Here is a 22,426-nt window from a genome sequence, read left to right on the forward strand (position 1 = left end):
AGAGAAGCTTATCAGGAAAGCATTAATCATATTGCTGTGCCTGAAGACTCTTGGTCCGTCCCAGAAGATGTGGAAAACTCAGAAGTGCTACCGCCTAAAACAAGAAGGGCTCTTGGAAGAAAAAGAAAAAGCAGATATGAAACCGTTGAAGACAAAATTCGATCATCACAAGGATCACAGGGAAGTAAGACTCGCAAGTGCAGTAGATGCTCTGGTAGTGGCCACAACAGAGCAACTTGCAAGATGCCAATATAGCCGACTTGTCTGCTGTTATTATGGGCAACTTTGTTTCGTTTTTCAGAAGATATTTGTTTTATTTCTACTTATTTGTTTTAGTTTTTTAGACAACAAGAATAATTTCTAATTACATTGTTTCATGTTTTATGCAACTTTGTTTAAATTTCATGTTGATAGCAATATAGTACTGGACTTCCCAGACTGCAAAAACCGACCAAAATACAAGGATCGATCGATCGTTTTATGTCATGGTCGATCTATCTAATCGATCTCAATATATTTAGAATTGCCAGACGAAGCGGTGCAGTTTTGATCGACCGGTGCCAAAACATCGATCCAGAACGATCGATCAGCTTAGATCGACCGGTCCGTTTTATACAGAACGATCGTTCCATGAAGAACGACCGAAACAAAACGATCGATCGTTTCACAACCGATCGATCTCTTGATCAAGAACGATCGATCTCTTTCTCAGGGAAGTCATTCAGTTCGATTTCCATTCTTTTGGTAAGCATAAATCCAGGAAAACATAAAAACTTTAACATAAATCCAGAAGAACATTAAAATTTAGGATAAAAACATAAGAACTAGTACAAGCTGACGTCAATAAAAACATGGAATAAGACAATGAATAATATGAACTGAGAGTGATCAGTTATGGTCGTCAGGACTGGCGCTCCTACTCTGTCCTGGTGCTCGTCTGCTCCTATGAAGGCGTGAACTTCGCTCTGCATCTGCTGCTCCGTCGGATAGTTCATCTACCGCATCATCAACATCCCTGTGTCTAGTAATGTCAGGAATGTCTTCAGTCATATCAGCAGGCTCTGAAGTCTGTGGAGCGCGGCAGCAGGAAGGAGGAGGTGGACATCTAATCTTTTCAAGTGCACCCCACACCGTCTGCATCATCGTCGAAAGCTTAACCAATGTATCTGCAGTCCAGGCGAACTGCTGCTGCGGTGTACCATCCAATGGCGGTGCTCCAGAGTCATACTGACCAGTATATGCGGGCAACAAGTACTCAATCGAGGGATCTGGAGTATGATCCACTCGGATATCATGAATGGTATCATCCTCACGTTGCCCTTGAGCAGGACCTGAAGAAGAGGAACCACGGCGACGCTTTGTAGCAGGCTGAGGAGACGGGCAAAGAAATTCAGAAGAAGGCATAAAACGCATGTTCTCCGCAGAAGTCAAAGACGTAATGGTAGGCTGTGGGAGCTTGCAGTGAAGGATAGTCCCATCAGGAACCGTAAAACGGTAAATTTTACCAGGGTAAAAAGTCCTGCTGTTGAAGAAGAACTGCTCATCAAATCTCTCAATCTTGGTCACACAAGATGTCTTTGAAAGATCTATATCATGGAACTTGAAGTCTGATATTCAGCATCTTTTTACTCTCGATAGGGTGTCCACGAATTCTGATATTTTCAAATGGAGTCAATGGATCCCGAGGCCAAGGAGCTGCTTCTAGAGGCTTATCACATTCTGGTTGAGCTAAAGACGAAGCAGCTACTATGTCATGTGTCTCTGGTGCCTCTGATGGTGTATTTTGGTTCTTCTTCCTTGCATATTTTTTCACCATTTTGCTGCAAAAAAACTTAACAAATAAGTTCTCAAAGATAAAATCAAGTTAATTGGAATATACACTGATTTGTTTCTAATGCACCTCAACACTCAACAGAAATCATCAAAGGAACATAATTTGAAACACCTAACCCTTCAATTTTGTTTTTTTTTAAGAACTAACCCTAAATCTTAAAATAAAACTTAACTATGTATTAAGGCATGGGCTGTGTGCGAAATTGTTCCTCATCATTACCATTATACACGATTTAACCCAAAACAACTAAACAAACTCAAAAAATCAACCTTTTAAAGTTATATTTTCGGATTGAAAAAAGGGGAATATAGTTTCTAACCTTCGCAGATCGACTGGAATATGGATATAATCGGAAAGAGCTCTCGATTTTGTGTGGTTTAGGCTTTGGAATCGTCAAAATCGGGATAAAATTGAGAGAATTAGGGTTTATCAATTTTGGGAGTTGGAGTTTCTCCCTTTTGTTTTTGAAGGAGAAGAGGAATGGGCAATTGATCTTGCAATTATCGATTTTGAACACTTAAAATCGTGTTTGTTCGGTTCAAATCAAGTGTGATTTAAACCGACTTAAACCGAGATAAACCAGGCTCTCGATTTTTAACTAACCTGGGTACGGGATCGATCGATCTACGCAAACGAACGATCGATCCACGTCGGATCGATCTTCCCCGATCGACCTAAAATGTGGTTGGTCGATCATTTTCCATTCCGCAAAATATCGTTAGTCTGTATATATTTAACAGGATCGACCGACTAGATCGATCAGTTTCACTAAGATCGATCGATCCCTTTGAGGAGGAAAAACATCAAATTTCTAGTATCACAAATGTTTTGTTAATTAATTTAATTAAAAATTATAACATGAAGGAAATTAATTTACAATTATATATTTATAATTGGAATTAAAGACAGTATTATCATTATGAAACTTAAGCAAATTTTCTTAAAACATAAATCAAATTAACTCCAAATTATTCTTCTAGTCTGAAAATACTAAATTAAAACTAAGAAATTTGAAAAACAAAGTTCCAACTTCACATCTGAAGTTACAGAGGATCAATTTCAATAGCCTCAGTAGGCGTACACTTAAGAGGCGCATATTTTGACATCCTTTCAATCAACTCTGGATCATGAGCTGCTTCTCATAAATCACACAGAGTTTTTATCCTACAGCCCCGTATGTTATCATCATCCACCAATGCTATGTCTAATCCAAGCGCGTGGCATTCAATGTGTTTTATAGTGTACACACCACAATGACTTTTTTTGTCGGTTAAGTCCACTCATAGGTACATAGGAAACAGTGTACGGAGAGACGACGAGATGCTTCTGTACTGTCAATGACTGAACAGCTTTAAGAATCCGAGGAATAAGATGCGTGAAAGCTTCCACTTCTTTGATTCTCTTTTTACCCGCACAATCAAACACCTGGATATTCCTAGTCATAAAACTGATGCACAAAGCGATCCAATGGTTGCCATTGACCCAAATAGGTACGTACATCCTATCTACGTCGACATTCCACAACTTCCGTGTTCTTCCATGAGAAGGCAGTTCACCTTTAACGTATTCGAGTAATAAAGGGTTCATATTGTACTGCTTGATACCTTTACAGAAATGAATGTAATCACTAGCAATGAGGTCGCTGAAAACGCATGTCATGAAAGCAACACGATCCACTTTCCATCGTTGCAGTATTGTTCGTTCCCGGAATATGTACATTAAAGCATCGATCTCCTACAAAAACAAAGACAAATCTGTAAAATAAATAATTTATAGAAAAGGTAACTTGTAATAAAAATCAGCAGTTGAATGCTTACATAGTTTTTAAGCCATGTGCTTACAGACATAACACGTCCGGCTAATTCTCCATCTAATATTGAAGGACCAATCTGTATAGCTCTGTAATCAAAATATAATACTATAGTTATCAAATACTAACAACATCATCGAAATGATATTTACAAAGAAATTACTTACGTTCGTGTATTTTGCCATTCTGTCATCTTCTCAAATTTATCTGGATGCACAAACACCAACCAATTATCTGGGTCTTTTCTGCCTGCTACCCTATCTTTTGGTCATCTAGTCGTGGTGATGATACCTTCAATGATGGTGGAAGTTCCAACCAATCCAATGAATCTTCGATTGTAGGCTTAGATGTATCCAAATCTTTAACAAATGTGTCTTGTGAAAGTTTCTTCATGCAATTTTTGAATAACTCGTTTGTATCCATATGAAGATCACTAGCTGATGATTGAGTCAAATTACCACTAAGTAACTTAACATTCAAATCATCAGTCTTTAACTCTTTTTTATTCATACCCTGTTGAGAAACATAAAAGTATATTAGAAAGTTGAATATTATAAACGTCAAGTTCCAAAAACAAATTACACATACTCACATCAAATTCAAAATAGAATACTCACATAAACATTTGAGTAGAATATTATAAAATGGTTACCTTTTTCTTGGATGGAGTTGTGTCTTTTTTGCTCGTGGTAGATATAGTGTCGATTTTTATCTTTTTAGGACCGCTTGGTTGATCACTCTTCCCCGCCAATTCAGTAATCAGTAAAGATGTCCTCATCTGTGTAACTTCACTCTCAATCTTCACCAATCTGCCAGTTACATCTGTCTCAAACTGCTCTGTTCTACCCGAAGCTGTCTTGAGCTGTGTAATCTCAGTCTCAATTTTCGTCAATCTGTCAGTTACCACTTTCTGAAACTTGTCAACTATATCCGAGAATTGGTTACTAATTTTCTTCTCAAAAGTAGTAAAAGAAGCTTGTAGTAGACCCTCCAAAAACTTTTTCATATCTGTATCAATGTTGACTTTCGATGAAGCAGCTAGTTCACACAAGACTTTCTTCTTCCTTGACTCTGCTCCTCGATCCACATACTTTCTTTTGTTTCTTCCTGAAATATCACTACTCTTAACAATCTCAGTATGACCTACTTGTTCTTCTCCTTCCTCTCCTTCTTCCCCTTCCTCTTCTTCGTTTCCTTCCTCTTCTTCTTCGTCAGCTTCCTCAAATTCGGAGCTTGTAGTTTTTTGTACTCTCCAAACATGATTACTCCAATCATGTTTTCTTTCAATCATATCGAGGATGCGATCCACTCTTTCATCTTTCTTCTCATCTTTTCTTACAAAATCTGTTGCCAAAAAGACCTTTCCATCTCCTTGGAATTCTATGAGTGAATGCATAATTCCCTACAAAATGATCAAATCTTTAACAAAGTGAACAAGGCAATGAAAACATTATTATTAAAAAAATATATTAGCATACATTCTCTGGAAATAAAGTCTCAACACCAATGATATCTTCATAAGAACATTTTGCACATCCTTTCCAATTACCACACAAATGACCTGTGTAATTGTCGCTGACTTTTGTACCACAAATCTCTCCTAAAGCAGGAATAGCTTCCATTATCCAAATCTGGAAACCAACCAAAAATCCTTCCATCAGGTACCCCTCCTTATTCTCCAATTTAGCCTTTGTTTTATCAATCTGCTTCAACAGAAAATTGAACGAATACAAACTCCATGGGTAGTTCCGAAACTTGTCCAAATCCATTGCCAACTTCATGTAAAGAAGTGGGAAATTCACCTTCTCATCCCTCCCCATTACCACACCCATAACAACGCAAAGATAGACCAGCCTCACCCTATCAACCCAAGTCCAGGTACTGCTTTCTTCCAAATACTGGGTTTTTATGATCTGCAAGTTGATTTTCCCTCTTGTCTTTATCTGGTTGCTCCAAAACCCATCATCATCTTTCCATTTAACCAACCTACTTTTCTTTTCTTCCATTTCTTTGAGACCAGTTACAGCATGATACTCTTGCAATCCGAAACGCATAGGTCTCTTAGCAAAGGTGAACCACTTCTCATGTCTCTTGCTTGTTATCAACTCCTTACACAAGAAAGAGTGTACTAGCCTCGCCGAAAACTTCAGATTATTTTTCTCGATATTCATAATATGCGAGAAAAGGGGATCTTTCATCACTTCATCATATTCTGGTTCCATTTTTTTTCTCAGCAACTCGAGCAGTTTCAAACGGCAGCTGTTATTAATCTTTTTAACCTGAGGTTCCAAGCCTTTACCGTATTGACGACTCGGCAATTCCAACTCCATACCTGAAAATTAAACATAATTAAAATATAATAGCTATCAATAACTAATATGAATCACTAAAATAATAGATTGTGTGTGAAATCTTCGTTAATCATCATCCTAACAGACAATGTAACAAATTCAAAAATTGCCTCTTTTATAGATATATTTTCGAATTCTAATACTGGTGATAGAATTTCATACCTTTGTAAATCGACTGAAATAGTGATAAATTCAGAAAGAGATCACAAAATCTTCTCGGCTAGGTTCAAGAATCGTCGAAATCAGAGTGAAATTGAATGAGTTAGGGTTTATAAACTTGGGAATATGATATTCTACCCCTTGTTCTCCAAGGAGCAGAGAAAAATAGGTTTGATAGATTAGAAATCGAGTTTTAATAGTGTAGATGCGTGCTTGTTCGGTTCAAATCAAGTGGGAATCCAACCGGACTTAACCGATTAAAACCAAAAAATCATTTTTCGACTAACATGGACACGGGATCAATCGGTCTCCAATATACGACCGATCGATCTACTGTCGATCGAGCTATAGCAGATCGGCTAACATGGGCTTCGCTCGATCAGAATATGGTCCGCAATTTTTTTTTGTTCTGGACATTTATCGGGATCGACTGATTCAGATCGATCGGGTGATTATGGGATCGATCGGTCCCGATGCAAAAATGTCTTCGTCGTTTTGTTTTTTTCTTGGATTTTAATATATTCTTTTAATCATTTTCGTTTGAAAATATAATTTAATACTTAATATTTTTTTTTCATTATTATTTCGTATTTTTAATTGAAATTAGGGGCAGTATTGCCATTTAGAAAAAAATTAGTCTAATAGGACATAACCAATATAAGATTAGACTAATGGGACATAGTTACTGTTTTTTTGGCCCAAAAAAACAATTTTCCCTTTTTTCTATTGGTTCCAATTTTTGATAAAGTAGGCCATCTTGTTCTCGCACAATCTCTAAGTGGATGGGTGATATCGGATAGAGATAATTGGCATTTATGCCTATAAACAGACTCCTAATTAGCCATCTACACATGATATGACTTAAATACTTTAAAACCCGTTTTGGCCCTATACATCTACTACTGACCACTACGATAGCCTGGCAGTGCATTCAGAAATTGTCTCTGCTTTACACTTCCGAGAAAGTGATTATTAAGAACTGAAGCTGTTTTTCCTTTGTTTTTCTTTTTTTTTCAAAGAGTTTGAAAAACAAAAACTTCCCGATTCCTTCTTTTATCTCCTTCTTGACATTTATTTCGATTTAACCTAATCATTTCTCAAATTTTTGATTTTCTTCCTCATCTCTTTATTTTGATTATAGCTGTTGTGCTTAAACTTTCTCTTTCGACCAATCTTGTTTTCAGACATAGAAGACCTCAATGTACCTCCTCAAATCTTTGTGGCCGGTGAAGAACCCTACGAGTCATGTTAGTATCATAATCTGAGAATCATCTTTCAACCCCACAAGCTTTCTTTTCCTTTCTTTCTCTACCCTTTTAGTTTCTTTTGTTTTTAAAACATGTAGATCTTTTAATTTTGAGCCATGTTTGGTGGTGTAGGTGAAGCTGTTCAGATCTAGAATCATAACAGTTGATAAAGTCTATTATTACAATTGAGATGATGTTAAGTCACACAAGCTCATGAATATTCTTTTATAACTGGTATTAGCAAAACATAGAAGTTTCAAGTCTGTTCTTTCGATTATTCGGTAAGCAACCAATATTTTTTCTCAGATAATTTTATTTGTATATTCGCATCTGGTTTTAAACGATTTTGTTTTGATCTTTATCATTGGCAGTATTCTCAAAATAACATTAATGTTAGCATGTTAAAACATATATATGAAAGTAAATATATTTTGTATAGGATACTATTATTGGTAACATGTTAACTTATTTAATAACATGGTAATTTTTTTTATTTTGCTCGTTAACTTTAATATTAGCTGGTTAACTATATGTTTTATCCATTAAATAATGTATTAAATTGATAAATAGTACTAAATTATATAGTTAATTATTAAGTTAATGATTTTTTAAAGCTCTATAAATAAATATAACTTGATAACAAAATTCGTGGCGTGTAAACAAATAGTATTTCATGTTAACAAAATTTGTAACATGTTAAACGTATCTGTAACATGTTAAAAATATTTGTAACATGCTACAAATATCTGTAACATGTTAAAAATATTTTGTAACATGTTACAAATATGTTTATTCGCTAACAAAAAATGTAAAATGTTTGATGGCAATTCATCAATGAGTTCTCCTGATGTTAACTATATACAGAAAAAATATTTACCGGGTTTTCATTATGTATAAGTTTATTACCACAATGTTAGTTTTCTTTTGTCTAATTAAATGAATGCGAAAGAAATTAGATAAATGCGAAAGAAATAAAAATAATAATTTTCTGTTACTGATTATTTTATGTAAAGAAAAGAAAGTGTGAAAGGAAAGAGAAGAGATAAAAGAAACAAACAAAAGAGAAATGAAATAAGAGAAAAATGAAACTTGCGGCCACTGAAATAAGGAAAAGCCAGAAGAGAGAGAATGTAAGAGAGAAGACTTGTGTCAGTGAATTTTCCAGTAGATGTGTCAGATGGGGAAGGGCATTTTCGTCCATTCTTGGACTCTATTGTATGAATTTTGTTTCAGGTGTCAATCAGATGGCAACTCTCTAATATAGACTTCATTTATGGGTAATCCACTAAATGAAGATTCATAGTTATGGTCACGCTGAAAAGAAGCATATAACATGCAAAACAGTTTGCAGAATAGTTGTATAACTAGATGATAATCCGCGCCTTGCGCGGGGTGAACTTTTTTTTTAAATATGTTATATCTAAATAAATAATACATTTTTTATTATCAATAATTTTTTTTACATTTGATTAGGGATGACATGTGGGTAGGTATCATTTGGTTTGGTTAGGTTCGGTTTGGATCTTTGCAAATTTGGTTCGAATCTTTATATGTTCGGTTTGATTTTAGATTCAGATAACCCATTTAATTTTTTAAAAACTTAAAGTTCATATATACTTTAAATTTCTCAAAACATAAAAATAAAAATAATATGTTACATATAAATTTGAATAATGTATACCAAAAAACTTAAATTTAACATAAAAATTGGTTTAACTTAAATATTTGGATAGAAAATGAATAGATATTTTCAATATTTTGGTATTTGAGTAATGTTTAGTTATTTTAAATATATAATTTTTACTATTTTTATATATTTCTAAATATTTTGGACAATTTAAAAACATCTTAAGTATTTTGTATATTTCTTTGAGATATTAATTTTTTAAAATAATATATTTAAGTATATAAATTTGATTCGAATATACTCGGATACCCAAAATATTTTGGTCCGAATCGGGTTCGGTTCTGGTTTTTAGATACCAAAATTTTAAACATATTCAGATATCTAACCAAATTGATTAAAGTTATATACTATTTTGTAGATTGGATTTGGTTCGGTTATTTGGATTCAGATTTTTTTCCCAACCATATATTTTTTATTGTAACCAAATTTTAAATGAAAGTGACGATGGTTCATACTGATTTTGGGTATGCAACAATTTTTAAACCAAAACCCTTTCTTTTATGTACATGATTTATTTAGTTAATCATTAAAAAATGTTCAAGACCCATTAAAAACGATAGGCTGAACTGAAAAAAGTTACCGTTGATCACAAAATTTTCAATGTGAGGCTTGTACCATTTTTAGTAATTTATAATCGTTTTAAAAAATTCGAAATACAACATATAAGAAAAAATATAAATTTTATTATTATATGCTTAATGTGATTGTTTAATTTATTTTAACAAATAAAATTAAACGAAAAATATAGAGTATAAAAAATTATTATCAAATCTTTATTATTCATAATCATTAATGGTGATATATATGTCAATCATATTAGGAAGTTCCGTAGCTTTTATTTAAGGAAACAATAGAGAATATTCTTTTGTATATTAATAATTGATTTAATAGTTATTTAATAAAAACTATAATATATGTGTAGATGGACCAACTTATTTCTCTAACAATCCTCAGAATAATTCTCATGATGACACGTGGCTACCAAACAATGTTGCAATGTTCCAGGATTAATATATAGGGGATTCATGCACACTCACAATACAGTTACGTAAATTTGTAACATAGTATTGTCTTAGTATTCTAACTTAATTGTTATCCTTAGGAATATTTGTCCGTTTTAAGTGAAGATAACATATTTGAACAAACTATAGCTAATTATACATAGTATTCATATTCTAACTTAATCGTTATATTTTTGGCAAAAAAAAACTTAATCGTTATTCTTAGTATAGTAGATTTTTATTGAACAAACTATAGCTGACATATGTCGTACTTATTTTGCAATATGAGGATCAACAGATTTTGTTTGCATTGAGTATACTGTGAATAATAAACAAACATTTTATTTGACAAAAAAATGACAACGGTTAAATAAATGATATGCGCATTAAACTATATAAAATTCGAACTTTGCATATAAACTTTAATACATATCCACTATCCAATATCTGTATGTTGTTGTCAAAAAAAAAAAAAATTCTAAATATACATGTGTATGTATATATTAATATTAGTATTTAATTACCCTACAATAAATATGGGTATATATATATTTAGAACTTACATTTATTAAAAGTGCTTTTAGCTGCCCAAACACCAAGATCTTTCGCATTTTTATATAATAACAATGACAACGGCTATTTTTTTAAAAGAATGTTAAATTAATTCAAATAAAAAAAATCTTTATTATTAAAAGAGAAGTACCCATATAAATTACCTCTAAATTTTCAAAGTTATTTACATTATTATGCCACTGAAAATTAAATTAAATTACATAATTTAATACTTGTCTTTTTTAGTTGAATTAATGTGTTGTCCTAATATAAATTAAGTTACCTATTTTAATGTTTGTCTTTTTAAATTGAGTTAATGTGTTGTCCTAATATAAAATTTAACTTTCCTTCTCTATTAAATCAATTTCAAAATTATTTATAGTTTTACTAATGCTGTCTTTTCAGTTTAATAAACACATTTCCTAATTCTAAATTTACCACATTTAATAAAAATAAAAATCACATATGGTATGGTAGGAAAATTATTGTGCCCTCACTATCTTTTAGTATCGAACCAAACTAATTTTTATGTTAAGTTTAAGTTTTTGGCATACATTATTCAAATTTATTTGTTATATATATTTTTACTTTTATATTTTAAGAATTTCAATTTTTTTAAACAATTTAAATGAGTTATCCGAACCAGAACATGAACCGAAATTATAAATACCCAAGGCTAAAACATTTCACCCCGAAAACCTAAAATCCAAAGAGACATGAATCAAACCGAATAGATATCCGAACGTACATCCCTACTACAAGATATAGAAATTAAATCACCTTATTTATTTTCGAAAAATTATTTTCCGTTGACTTTCTCATCAATCTACAGTAATTATGAAAACTAATTGTCAAATCCAATCTGAAAATTATTGAACACGTAAGCCCATTTATAATAAATTAGCAGTTAGATCAAATATATATTAAATTACATTTCATTTTCTTACAAATTTTAATCTTAATTTTTATATGTCACAAATTTGTTAAAAGTCTAACAATTATTTTTTCTTACAAATTTTATAACTAATGTATCATGTTTAATAGCATACTAATCATATTTTCTATTTTTATATTTATCACCAAAAACTTTGTTTGCTATATATTTACACATACATCTAATCATATAAATGTTAGATTTGTTTAGGTGATCTCCAGTGTCGGTGATACAATTTACGTTAAATGCAAAAATATAAAATTACTTAATTTAATATGATTACATTTACAAATATTACATTTAATACACAAACAAATTAAAATTTAAAATTAAATACCGAGTGAGATTATTTTTAACAAATTTATATTAATAGAAATTCTAAATATTTGGAATTCGAAAGCATTATGACCCACACCTATACTATTTTAATTAGGACAATTTAATTTATATAAGAATATCTTATTAAATTTTTAATTTTAATTTTTTTTTAACTGGAAAAATAGTTTTTGATCTAAATTTATGATCAATTATTACAAATATATTATTTAATACAAACTAAAAACTAAAAACAGAAAATAAATAGCCGTGCGGTCGCACGGGTCAAGATCTAGTACTGTTTATAACCAAAGTTACTTGTTTTACGCGAAAAAAATGAAACTTTGCTTTACATTAAAACAACGTCTATTCCATTGGAAGATAATCGTTTAGAGTCAAATATTGTCCAAATTCATTACCCCTTTGCTATCTGAGAAACCAGCAAACATTCAACTTGGTTTACAATGATAACTTAAAAAAAAAAAATACAAACCCACAGGTTAGTGTTTAGGGCAGAACCCAATTAAACCCAAAAAGAAAAGGCCAAGGCCCAAGAATCTCAAAGTGAACTATTAGTTGTCAGGCCCAAGCGGAGCTCATAGTAGGGGACTAGCAAGGGTTGTTAGCGGTTGGAGAAAGACGATCAGTTAATACGCTGGCGAGAATCTAGGACAGATCGATCCATCTTTGCATCATCTTCGAAGAAAGAAGACGACTTGATTTCTCAGAGTGTAGGGTTTCGAGGAGTACAACTCTAACATTGGATCTGATCTTGCAGGGGGTGGACACCAGTTCCCATTCCTATAAAGCGAAACAACAGTAGCTGTAGTGCAAGGATACACCCATCAGGAGCCCAATTATGTGCCTAAAAGCGAGCACTATGACCATTCTCCTGCTCTATTTTATCTGATTAGTACGATATTGTCCATTTTGGGCTTTAATGGCAAACCCGCATGGATTTACTTTTGGGCTCCTTCCCAAAAGGCCTCGTACTAATTAGAGTTGGACATCTCCTTATATATTAGACTTTCTTTTGTCTAATATCCAATGTGAGACTTAGATTGACATCTCACATCTCACATCTCCAGCCTCAGCTTGATGAGAGGGAAGACTGTTGGACGAGCTTTGATCAGTTTTTCACAAGCCACGAGTTTGATTGGTTCGGTTTTATAGTCCAGTAGTTGTCTAGAGAGCCTTTGAGAATCACTTCCTTGCACCAGGCTGCCCATACTGAGTATGATTGGCACTGTTAATATTATGTCGATAGTTTTCTGCAGAACAACTTTAATAACATGGCCAAAATAGAATTAAGTTACACCACAATGTATTAGAAAATGCGAAATTTAATTCTGGTGGTTAATTATCTAATTGATTAAGACTTTTTCTGTGGAATGGATATATTTAACTAAAATTTAATCGTAAAGATGAAAGCGTCACATACTTTATTTGTTTATTCATGATTAATTACCAGAACTCACCAAGCTTCAGTGATAGTCGGTTTCTGGAGTGTTCGTATGCAAGTAGTCTATTATAACGTAAACAAGAGTGATTACACTAAGTAGAACACTATATACCTTAATCCAGTTCAATAGAAAAGTAAACACCACAAGTCCATTCTATCAATTCCCTGAAAAGTGAAAATCAATTAGTACCAATTTGGACTCGGACTAAGCGCTGTGGACCCACTCCACAAATTAGCTTAACATTATTCCAAACATGCGAGCTTTTGTAAACTGCGGTGAGACCCTTTTGGTACCATTTCAACACAAACTCTTCCTCAATGATCTCTTCCTTAAAACCAGAGGCAAACTCCTTAACCGCCTCTTCGTTTCCTTGCTTTCAGCAGAATGATTCTATCGAGTTGAGCAGACGCATCTTGTAGTCATATTTGGATTGAGCCCCGAGTTCACAACCAAAGTACTTGCTTGTCGTGTAAGAAGCAGGCCTCCCCAAGACTTCTGGAATGTCAACATTGTTGGTCTTGATGCCCATTACCTTTTCCTTCAGACTTGGCAACCTGCTATCTTTTGGCAATGTCGTTGTACCTGTTTTTTCACCAATGTTCATTACTTTTGCCAGTCGGTTTGATGCACATGCACCAATATTCTGCAGCGCCATCTTGAGTCTCTTCCTAGACGAGAGAAACGGGATCAATGGAACTGGTCAGAAAGCAGAAGTGCGTTTGGTGAACAGGGAACGTGAGCCACAATATTCAAAGGAGTCTCAGGATTGAAGATGCGTCACACTAAAGTAATGGAAGAACTTGTAGTCCTTTAGTTTTGGATGTATGATGGTATTTTTATGTTTTATTATAGAATTTATACATATTTTGTATAATATAATTCTAAAGTTATAAAATGGGAATGTTGAGTATAATCCATTAAACTGTTTCATATTGTTCTATGTTTATTTTACCTTTTTACAATCAAAACATGTTAATTTGTCATTTAATCAATTTCCTTTCTTGTCAAGCAAATATATTTAGTAATATAGTTTTATCATATATACAATAGAAACTCAATAAATTAATAATTTTTTCCTGATTTTTAAGATGGGCCGGTTTATAATGAAATGAAATATTTTTTGTTAATAAATATAAAAATTAGTAACTGTAAAAATCAAAAAATTATCATAATCTCCATTATTAGTTTAAAGATTTTACTGTATCATATTATTAGAATCAACTAAAACGCTTGCTTACTATTCTTTATCATTTTCTTATGTTTGTTAGTTTTCTTTTAATCATAGAATATGAAAATAGTTTGTTAGTTTATGGAATTATGGATGATATGATTATTCTTGTTTTTAATAAAATAGAATAGAAAGAATATAAAGATTAATGTAAATATTTTTATGGTAATTAATGTTTAATGATCATGTGTTTGTGTGTATGACATTTACTAAGCTCTACTTTTAAGGGAATAATTAAATGAATCAAATTCTAATGATTTCTAGTTACATAAGCAAATGTTAGTTTCATAATTAAACATCATTGTTTTGAGATTCACAACATAAAAAAAGGTTTTGTTTAAATCATTACACGTTTTTTTTTATGATTTCCTTTTTGAACAAACAATTTGAATGATAGAGTACAACATTTGTACCAACAAGTCGTTTAAACTAATAGAATTCGAACTGTAATGTATTTTGAAAAGTATGATGCATATAGTCCAGCTTCAAATCTTTCAGATACTACTATTCATGTAATTTTGAAAACATAGTTGTGGGTGAATTTCTTATATGGATTGGAATATCTTGGAATATTTAACCAACACTTAAAACCTCAGCAGTTGCAAACTTTTGAGTGAGCCAAAGATAGTTTGTGTACCCACATGATTGTTATGTACATTAGAGAGTGTTACTTCTGATGTCAGCTTCTTCCACCTACTATCTACCGCTTCTCTTTTACTTGGAAGATTAGAAACAAAGAACCAAAGTTAGTGATGGTTTTATTCTAACTCGACTGGTGTGTGCTGAAAGATGTCAACAGCACTTAACACTCCACCTAGTGCAACTATATACCTCTGGTCCACTTGAACTCATATTCCCTACGAATTCCCACTGGATTGTTTTGCGCATTAACGACTATTGCTTCAGACGAGAGCCTCTTCCATCGACCATTTACTGCTTGTCTTGTACTTGGAATATTCCGAACCAAAAACCAAAGCTGGGGATGTATCTGCTCTAACGCAACGGTGTCCGGTTAAATATATTAACCTCGTTTAACACCCCACCTGGTAAAACCGGTTGGTTGAACCAGAGGTGGGTGTGTACCAATGCTGCTGCATCTGGATCCATTCCTGTAATGTGAAGCATAGACCATTAATTCATGTGTTGCACATAGAGAAGAAAGATCGATGATCATATATGATTCTGCCGTCAACTTCGTTAAAGAAAGCATATATTATCCTTAAGAAACTAGGTCGAGAAATTACTCTTCTCCAAAAGTTCCTTGATGCAGAGAGAGAGAGAGAGAGAGAGAGAGAGAGAGAGAGAGAGAGAGAGAGAGAGAGAGAGAGAGAGAGAGAGAGAGAGAGAGAGAGAGAGAGAGAGAGAGAGAGAGAGAGAGAGAGACGAAGCTCACGCTGATATGACACCTACTCAAGAAAACAAAGGTTAAAAGAGTACATTTTCTCCAGAAGTTTCTCTGCAAAGAAGGTACCTTTCTGGAAACTTTCTCGCTGAAGATATAGAGAGAATGATGATATGATATCTCCTAGCTCTTCTCTTTTGGTTTACCTCTTATCGGGAAGTTTCTCTGCATATATATAGAGAGAGAAATGAAGACATAGAGAGAGAGAAATGAAAAGACGTTAAATGGTCGATGACGATACTATCACTGTGTTTCCCTAAGAAACTAAGATCACTAAGATTGCAAATAAGGTTCCCTAATACCTAGTCAATTTCCATAAGAAAATAAGTCAAGAACTTACCTTTCTCGGAAAGTTTGGCGCTGAAGATAAAGAGATGAACTGTAACCGTGATGATGTTATGATACCTCACTTTCCGTGAAAACGTACCTCTGCTTGGGAAGTTCTCTGCATCGAGAGAGACAGATATAGACCTCGTCACTTTCTTTACTTAAGAAACTAAGATCACTAAGATCAAGAACGTACCTTTTTTGAGAAGTTTCTCGCGAAGAGAGAGCGAGATGAAGCGCGAAGAGAAAGAGAGACAGAGATGAAGAGAGGTGATATTATATTTAACTGAGTTCTGAAATCAGTACACTCATGTAAATGATTTAAACATTACTTGACTAAACCCTATTTTTTATATATCTACGATTGAAAGACATTGATATCATTGAAAGATATGAAGGTTCTCTGTGGAGTGTGTATATATTGCAACTTTAATATTTTATTTTTATTTGTTTGCACATAATTAATGCATTTATGTTACATATGTATGTAAATTTCTATATAGGAACTGGTATAGTTCCTGCAAGTGTTGTATATGTTTATGTAAATATATCTCTATATATAATAATAACTCTTTTTTTTTTGAAACTGAAAGCTTGGACTTTTCTTTTCAAAACTGGGTGCACGAAGGGGAATTGAATCCAGGTTAGGGGTGTCAAAGGTAGAAATATGTAACCAGTTGAGCCGTCTCCGACTGCATAATAATAATAATAATAATAATAACTCTTATGTTGATAAAAATATAGTATATGGCCTTCAACTTAAATTTTGAGATTAATTTTGAGGCACGTATGAGATCATAAATGTTTTTCTTTTCTTGCTTTTGTGTTTTGACAAGTTTTGCATATAACTATCCATTTTTAACTGAACTATACCATTTCCTATGTTAGAAACTTGTGTAAATATTGGTGTTAAGTGATGCGCTTCATGCATGTCCTGCTTTTTTTTGGTTCAATGCAAGTCCTACTTTTCTCTTTGTTTAAGCTCCATTCGGTAAATTAATTTGTAATATATTAATAATTACTTAAAAGAAATGCAGCATTTGATATTTTAAAATTAAATTAATTAAGACAAGAAATACATAATGATAATACAAAAAAAATTGAGTGGGCTAACTGTTAATTAGTGTTGGCCACAAAACCCGAATCCGATTCGAAACTTTGATTTATAGAAAATTGAAATCGAACCAGACACAAACCGAAATAAATTGGATATTTCTCATATCTCTAAATGAGATTTATGTATTTAAATATATTAGTTGATTTGAGATTTATTATACAAAATATATTCAAAATATATAAGATATTATTAAGTTGTCCAAAATACTTGAAGTATATATAAATATTCAAAAGTAAATATTTTAAATAGCTAGACAATACTCAAAACGGCAAAAATATTTGAAATGTCTATTAATTCTCCATCCAAATATTCAAATGAATTTAATTTTTATATTAAATTTAGGTATTGTGGAATAAATTATAAAATTAAATGTTATATATTATTTTATTTTAGCTTTTGTTTTTTTTTTAATATATGTGAGTTTTAAGCCTTAAAAATAATTTAAACGGGTTAATGTAGATCCGAACCAAACCCACAAAAAGTCCCGACAAAAATGTGTAAATATTTCTAAAGTAACTATAACTTTTAACTTCAAAAACCCTGAAATCTTGTAGAGTGTTTTCGAAGCTTGTAGCTGAAGGGATTGTTAGTGGAGCATTGATCGTGAACTGGAGAAGAATCCTTGCCTGATGACTGAAGCGAGTGACCTGAGGGACTAACCAACTCGCTGCGAGTGAGCTCCACCTGGACATCTGATGAACCAACTCGCTCATTCCACTCGATAATACCCCTTTTAGCCTCCAAAACAGGATATCATCGTTTTACTCTCTGTTTTCTAGAATTTGAATCTTTTATGAATTAAGTTATATCTTTTCTGTCTTTTGCTTTATTCTAATAATGTTATCTTCTTATTTCTCTTAGGTTAGATTTAGGCTAAGTCATGGAGATCCTTCTTAACTAGGTTTGTAATGCTTAGATTAGATGTTCCTAATGCTAGTTTCAGCTTTGATCACCTGAATGGCATCAAAACACCCACAAAGGTGTTTGTCAAAATGTCAACTTCAATTCCAATCTTAATATATGATTATTCTTTCATCAGAGATTGGTGTTAAGAATAGTTGGGTTGCTATTCTCAGTTTGCTCTCAATGTCAATCTGACTTTGATCACCAAGAGTTTGGTTCAATAAACCCTTTATGCTACATAGATATTGCTAACAACGACAAAAACCTTGTTACCATATCGGATTTGCTTTGTTTACAGTATCCTTTTTGGATTGTTAGGATCAAGTTCTGTTACTATTATTAGGGTTGTCTGGTCATAATTAAACATCTTTCACTCTGTCTTTTGAAACGTTTGCAGGTGAACTTGCTCACTCAGCCCGCCAGAAACCAGCGAGTTGCTCATTTCTTGAGTGCAAGAACCTGAAAGGCAGCGCTCACGAGTGACCCTCCTTCTCTTCCATGCTGAGCCGTACCATCTGGAAGAATAGCAAAACCCGTAGGACGTAGTGACACATAGTCAGGGTCACCTCCCTTGAGAACAACACTCTCTGTCAATGTTGGGTCAGTAGAGGTCTCTTGAATCATCATCATCATCATCTTCTTCTGGCTAGTGTTTGGGGTCTGCAACCAGAAACACATCAGTATTCAGTCACATATCAAAGACCAAAAAGAATTAAAAAAAAAACAGACTAAACATAGAGTAACTTTTGTGTTTCAAAAAAAAAAACATAGAGTAACTTTTATACCCGGAGTAAAATATACACAGTTCCTACTGTCTCTCCCATTTTCAATCTGTGACATCAACTGCACATCCTCCCCTCCAGTTGTGATAACATCCCACTGCAGATAACATTTCAACACATGTTCTAAATATCAAGAAAGAAAGCAAAGGGAAGAGGAGTTAGTGTTCCAAGAAAGGTACTAACATTGGTTCGATTGTTGGCATCTCTGAGGAAGTCAAAGACTGTGTTAGGAGGAACCGGGAGCCAAAACGAAGTGGATGCATAGAGAATGACCCCTACAGGCCCTTCCTGGATCATTCAAGCTCTTCCGAGTCATCACTCTGACAGTATTACCAGGCAACTTAAACCATATATCTCCTGCTGACGTGGCCACTCCAGAAAGGAAACTTCTTTTCATCCTCTCAGCTATTTTCATAACGCTCTGATTTGCCTGGTTGGTTATCACTGCACCATTCCACAAAAAAAAAAACTCACAAAATAGTTAAGGAAAAAGAGAGATAGAGAGTTTATCTCTTAGAAGCAATGTTTGTGATTAGGTAAACTGTTGATTGGTCTGGCACTACAAGAAAACACGCTGATTCTGAGGAAAATACCGAGGGAAAATGAGTTCTTCGGAAATTTCTGACAAAATATCGAGGAAATATCGAGGAAACCAAGAAATGGGGTTTCCTCGAAATTTCCTCACTATTTTTTGAGGAAATTTCGAGGAAGACCAACTTCCTCGGTATTTTTCGAGGGAATACCGAGGAAACACGGGTCGTCGGAAAAAACCGACGGATATTTCTAATATTTCGACGACATCTTGTAGCCGTTAGAGAGCCGTTGGGAGAGCCGTTGGGGGATTTAAACTATTTCGAGGAAATTTCGAGGAAATGTCTGTTTCCCTCGAAAATTCCTCGAAATTTCCTCAGTATGCCGGGAGGATTTCATCTATAAATACAGCCACCCCTCTTCCTCTTCATTCACTCCATTTCTTTTCTTCTTCTCTCCTAGTCTCACGAATTTGATTCCAAAAAAACATATCTTCTTCAAATTATTTTCGTTCTTGGATGGATCGACCTCATTTGGATCCGGACACGAGATTGCTTACGGAAGAATACAATCAAGGTATAATCGAATTCATGAGGGTAGCTCGCCAACAACCGGAAGCAGAAACATGTAAGTTAAGATGTCCTTGCTCTAATTGTAAAAATAGAAAAGTTATTAAAGAATGGGATGTTTGGACTCATCTATTATTGAGTGGGTTTACACGAAGTTACAAAATTTGGTATCATCATGGGGAAACTGATTATGAACTTGGTAGTACTAGCAAACCTCAGCCGACGGTTAGATTAGAAGAACCAATTAGGGCGGATGTAGATTATGGTGTAGGTACTGAGCAGATGATAAATGATCATTTTAGAGGGGAAGATTTACCCAATGCAGAAGCTAGGAGATTTTATGAAATGTTGGATGCTGGAAAGCAACCATTGTACGAATGTTGCAGAGATGGTCATTCAGCTTTATCATCTGCTATGAGACTGATAGGCATTAAAACAGATTATAACTTGGCTGAAGACTGTGTGGATGCGATAGCTAATTTTGTTAAAGGTATTTCTACCTGAGGATAATGTAGCTCCAGGTTCATACTACGAGGTTCAAAAACTCGTAGCTGGGGTTGGTTTATCTTATCAGGTAATAGATGTATGCAGCGATAACTGCATGATTTATTGGAGGGCGGATGATCAGCGGACTACATGCAAATTTTGTGGGAAGCCTCGTTATAAAGATACGAGTGGAAGAGTTCCAGTACCATATAAAATGATGTGGTATTTGCCTTTGACGGAAAGGTTGCAGAGGTTGTATCTTTCAGAACGCACAGCGCAACGAATGAGATGGCATGCGGAGCACTCAACAGATGGTGAGATTAGACATCCTTCAGATGCAAAAGCGTGGAAACATTTCCAATCAAAGTATCCCGACTTTGCGTATGAGAGAAGAAATGTCTACCTTGGATTATGTACTGATGGTTTCAGCCCGTATGGGAAGAGTGGAAGACAATATTCTCTATGGCCAGTCATTGTTACACCATACAACTTACCCCCAAACTTGTGCTTGCGACGAGAGTTTTTGTTTCTCTCCATTCTCGTTCCTGGACCAGAGCATCCTAAGAGATCATTTGATGTGTTTCTTCAGCCACTAATATATGAGTTGCAACAACTATGGGCTCAAGGTGCTGAAACATACGATATTTCGTGTAAAGAAAACTTTCAAATGCGGGCAGTACTAATGTGGACAATAAGTGATTTTCCAGCATATGGTATGTTATCTGGATGGACAACGCATGGAAGGCTATCATGTCCATATTGTCAAGATAATACTGATGCTTTCCAACTAAAACACGGAAGGAAAACGTGTTGGTTTGACTGTCACATGAGATTCCTACCACCTGATCATCCATATCGTAGGAGTAGGAATTTGTTTACGAAGAACAAGAGGATGTTTGACAGTCCACCTGCAGAAATTAGTGGGAAAGGTTTGAAGACACAACTAAGAGATTTTGGTGCAGAAAGGACGCCAGACGTCGGTGGACATGCGCGTTTTCCGGTAGATGCTGTTGGAAACCTACATAACTGGCACAAAAAGTATATTCTTGGATCTGCCATACTGGGAGGATCATTTGCTAACGTGGACTTCCCGACCATGCCAGACCCGGACTTCCAAAACCCGTAGTTTAATTTCTTTCAAAAACTCTAAATGTTTTATTTTGATTTGTATGACTTTGAATTTATATAATATGTTTTAAATTTAAAATTTAATTTTATATTTTCGAATTTAAATTTTAAAAATATTTTTTTTTTCAAAAATAATTTTTTTATAAAAAAAAACAATTTTCAAACATTTCGAGGAACAGCCGTCCTCGGTATATACCGAGGGAAGTTTTCCTCGAAAATTTTCGAGGGATGGTTCCTCGAAAATTTTTCGAGGAAACCTGTTCCTCGGAAAATTCCGAGGAACTTAGTTCCTCGAAAATTTTCGATGAACCTATCCCTCGAAAATTTTCGAGGAACCTGTCCCTCGGAATATTCCGAGGAGCCGAGTTCCTCGAAATTTTTCGGAGGACTCTTCCCTCGGTACCATCTTCGGTATATACCGAGGGAAAGTTCCTCAATATATATCGACGACCACTTCGACGAATCCCTCTCCTCTAAATCTCCTCGAAATTCTTGTTCCTCGAAATTCCGTCACAAAATTTCAAGGAAATTTCGAGGGAAAATGAAATTTTGAGGACATTTTTTCGACGGACATTTTCCTCGGTATGTCGTCGGAATAAC

General features: G+C 34.0%; 1 protein-coding gene across 4 annotated transcripts; it reads right to left on the reverse strand.

Moving 5' to 3' along the window:
- Positions 1–18,621: 18,621 nt before the first annotated feature.
- LOC108830720 (homeobox-leucine zipper protein HDG2-like) lies at positions 18,622–19,669 on the reverse strand. Of its 4 annotated transcripts, XM_018604315.2 has the most exons (3): positions 19,296–19,669; positions 19,116–19,209; positions 18,622–18,990 (listed from the first exon to the last, which is right to left on the reverse strand). In XM_018604315.2, exons 2-3 carry the CDS (start codon positions 19,152–19,154, stop codon positions 18,769–18,771), a joined length of 261 nt encoding a protein of 86 aa, XP_018459817.1. In that variant the 5' UTR covers positions 19,155–19,209; positions 19,296–19,669; the 3' UTR covers positions 18,622–18,768. The 4 variants fall into 4 exon arrangements, with proteins under 4 accessions (XP_018459817.1, XP_056848305.1, XP_056848303.1 ...); XM_056992325.1 differs by lacking the exon at positions 19,116–19,209 and having other exon boundaries at positions 19,392–19,663; XM_056992323.1 differs by lacking the exon at positions 19,116–19,209 and having other exon boundaries at positions 19,386–19,663.
- Between the last annotated feature and the right edge of the window lie 2,757 nt (positions 19,670–22,426).

This window comes from Raphanus sativus, chromosome 2, assembly GCF_000801105.2.
Source record: "Raphanus sativus cultivar WK10039 chromosome 2, ASM80110v3, whole genome shotgun sequence".
Classification (NCBI taxonomy): Eukaryota; Viridiplantae; Streptophyta; class Magnoliopsida; order Brassicales; family Brassicaceae; genus Raphanus; species Raphanus sativus.

Excerpts from the sequence above, each read along its gene's own strand:
- LOC108830720 (XM_018604315.2), bottom strand. The coding sequence starts at position 19,154 with ATGGGAGAGACAGTAGGAACTGTGTATATTTTACTCCGG. Across the intron at positions 18,991-19,115 it reads CTGTGTATATTTTACTCCGG|ACCCCAAACACTAGCCAGAA; the intron begins GTATAAAAGTTA and ends TTCTGGTTGCAG.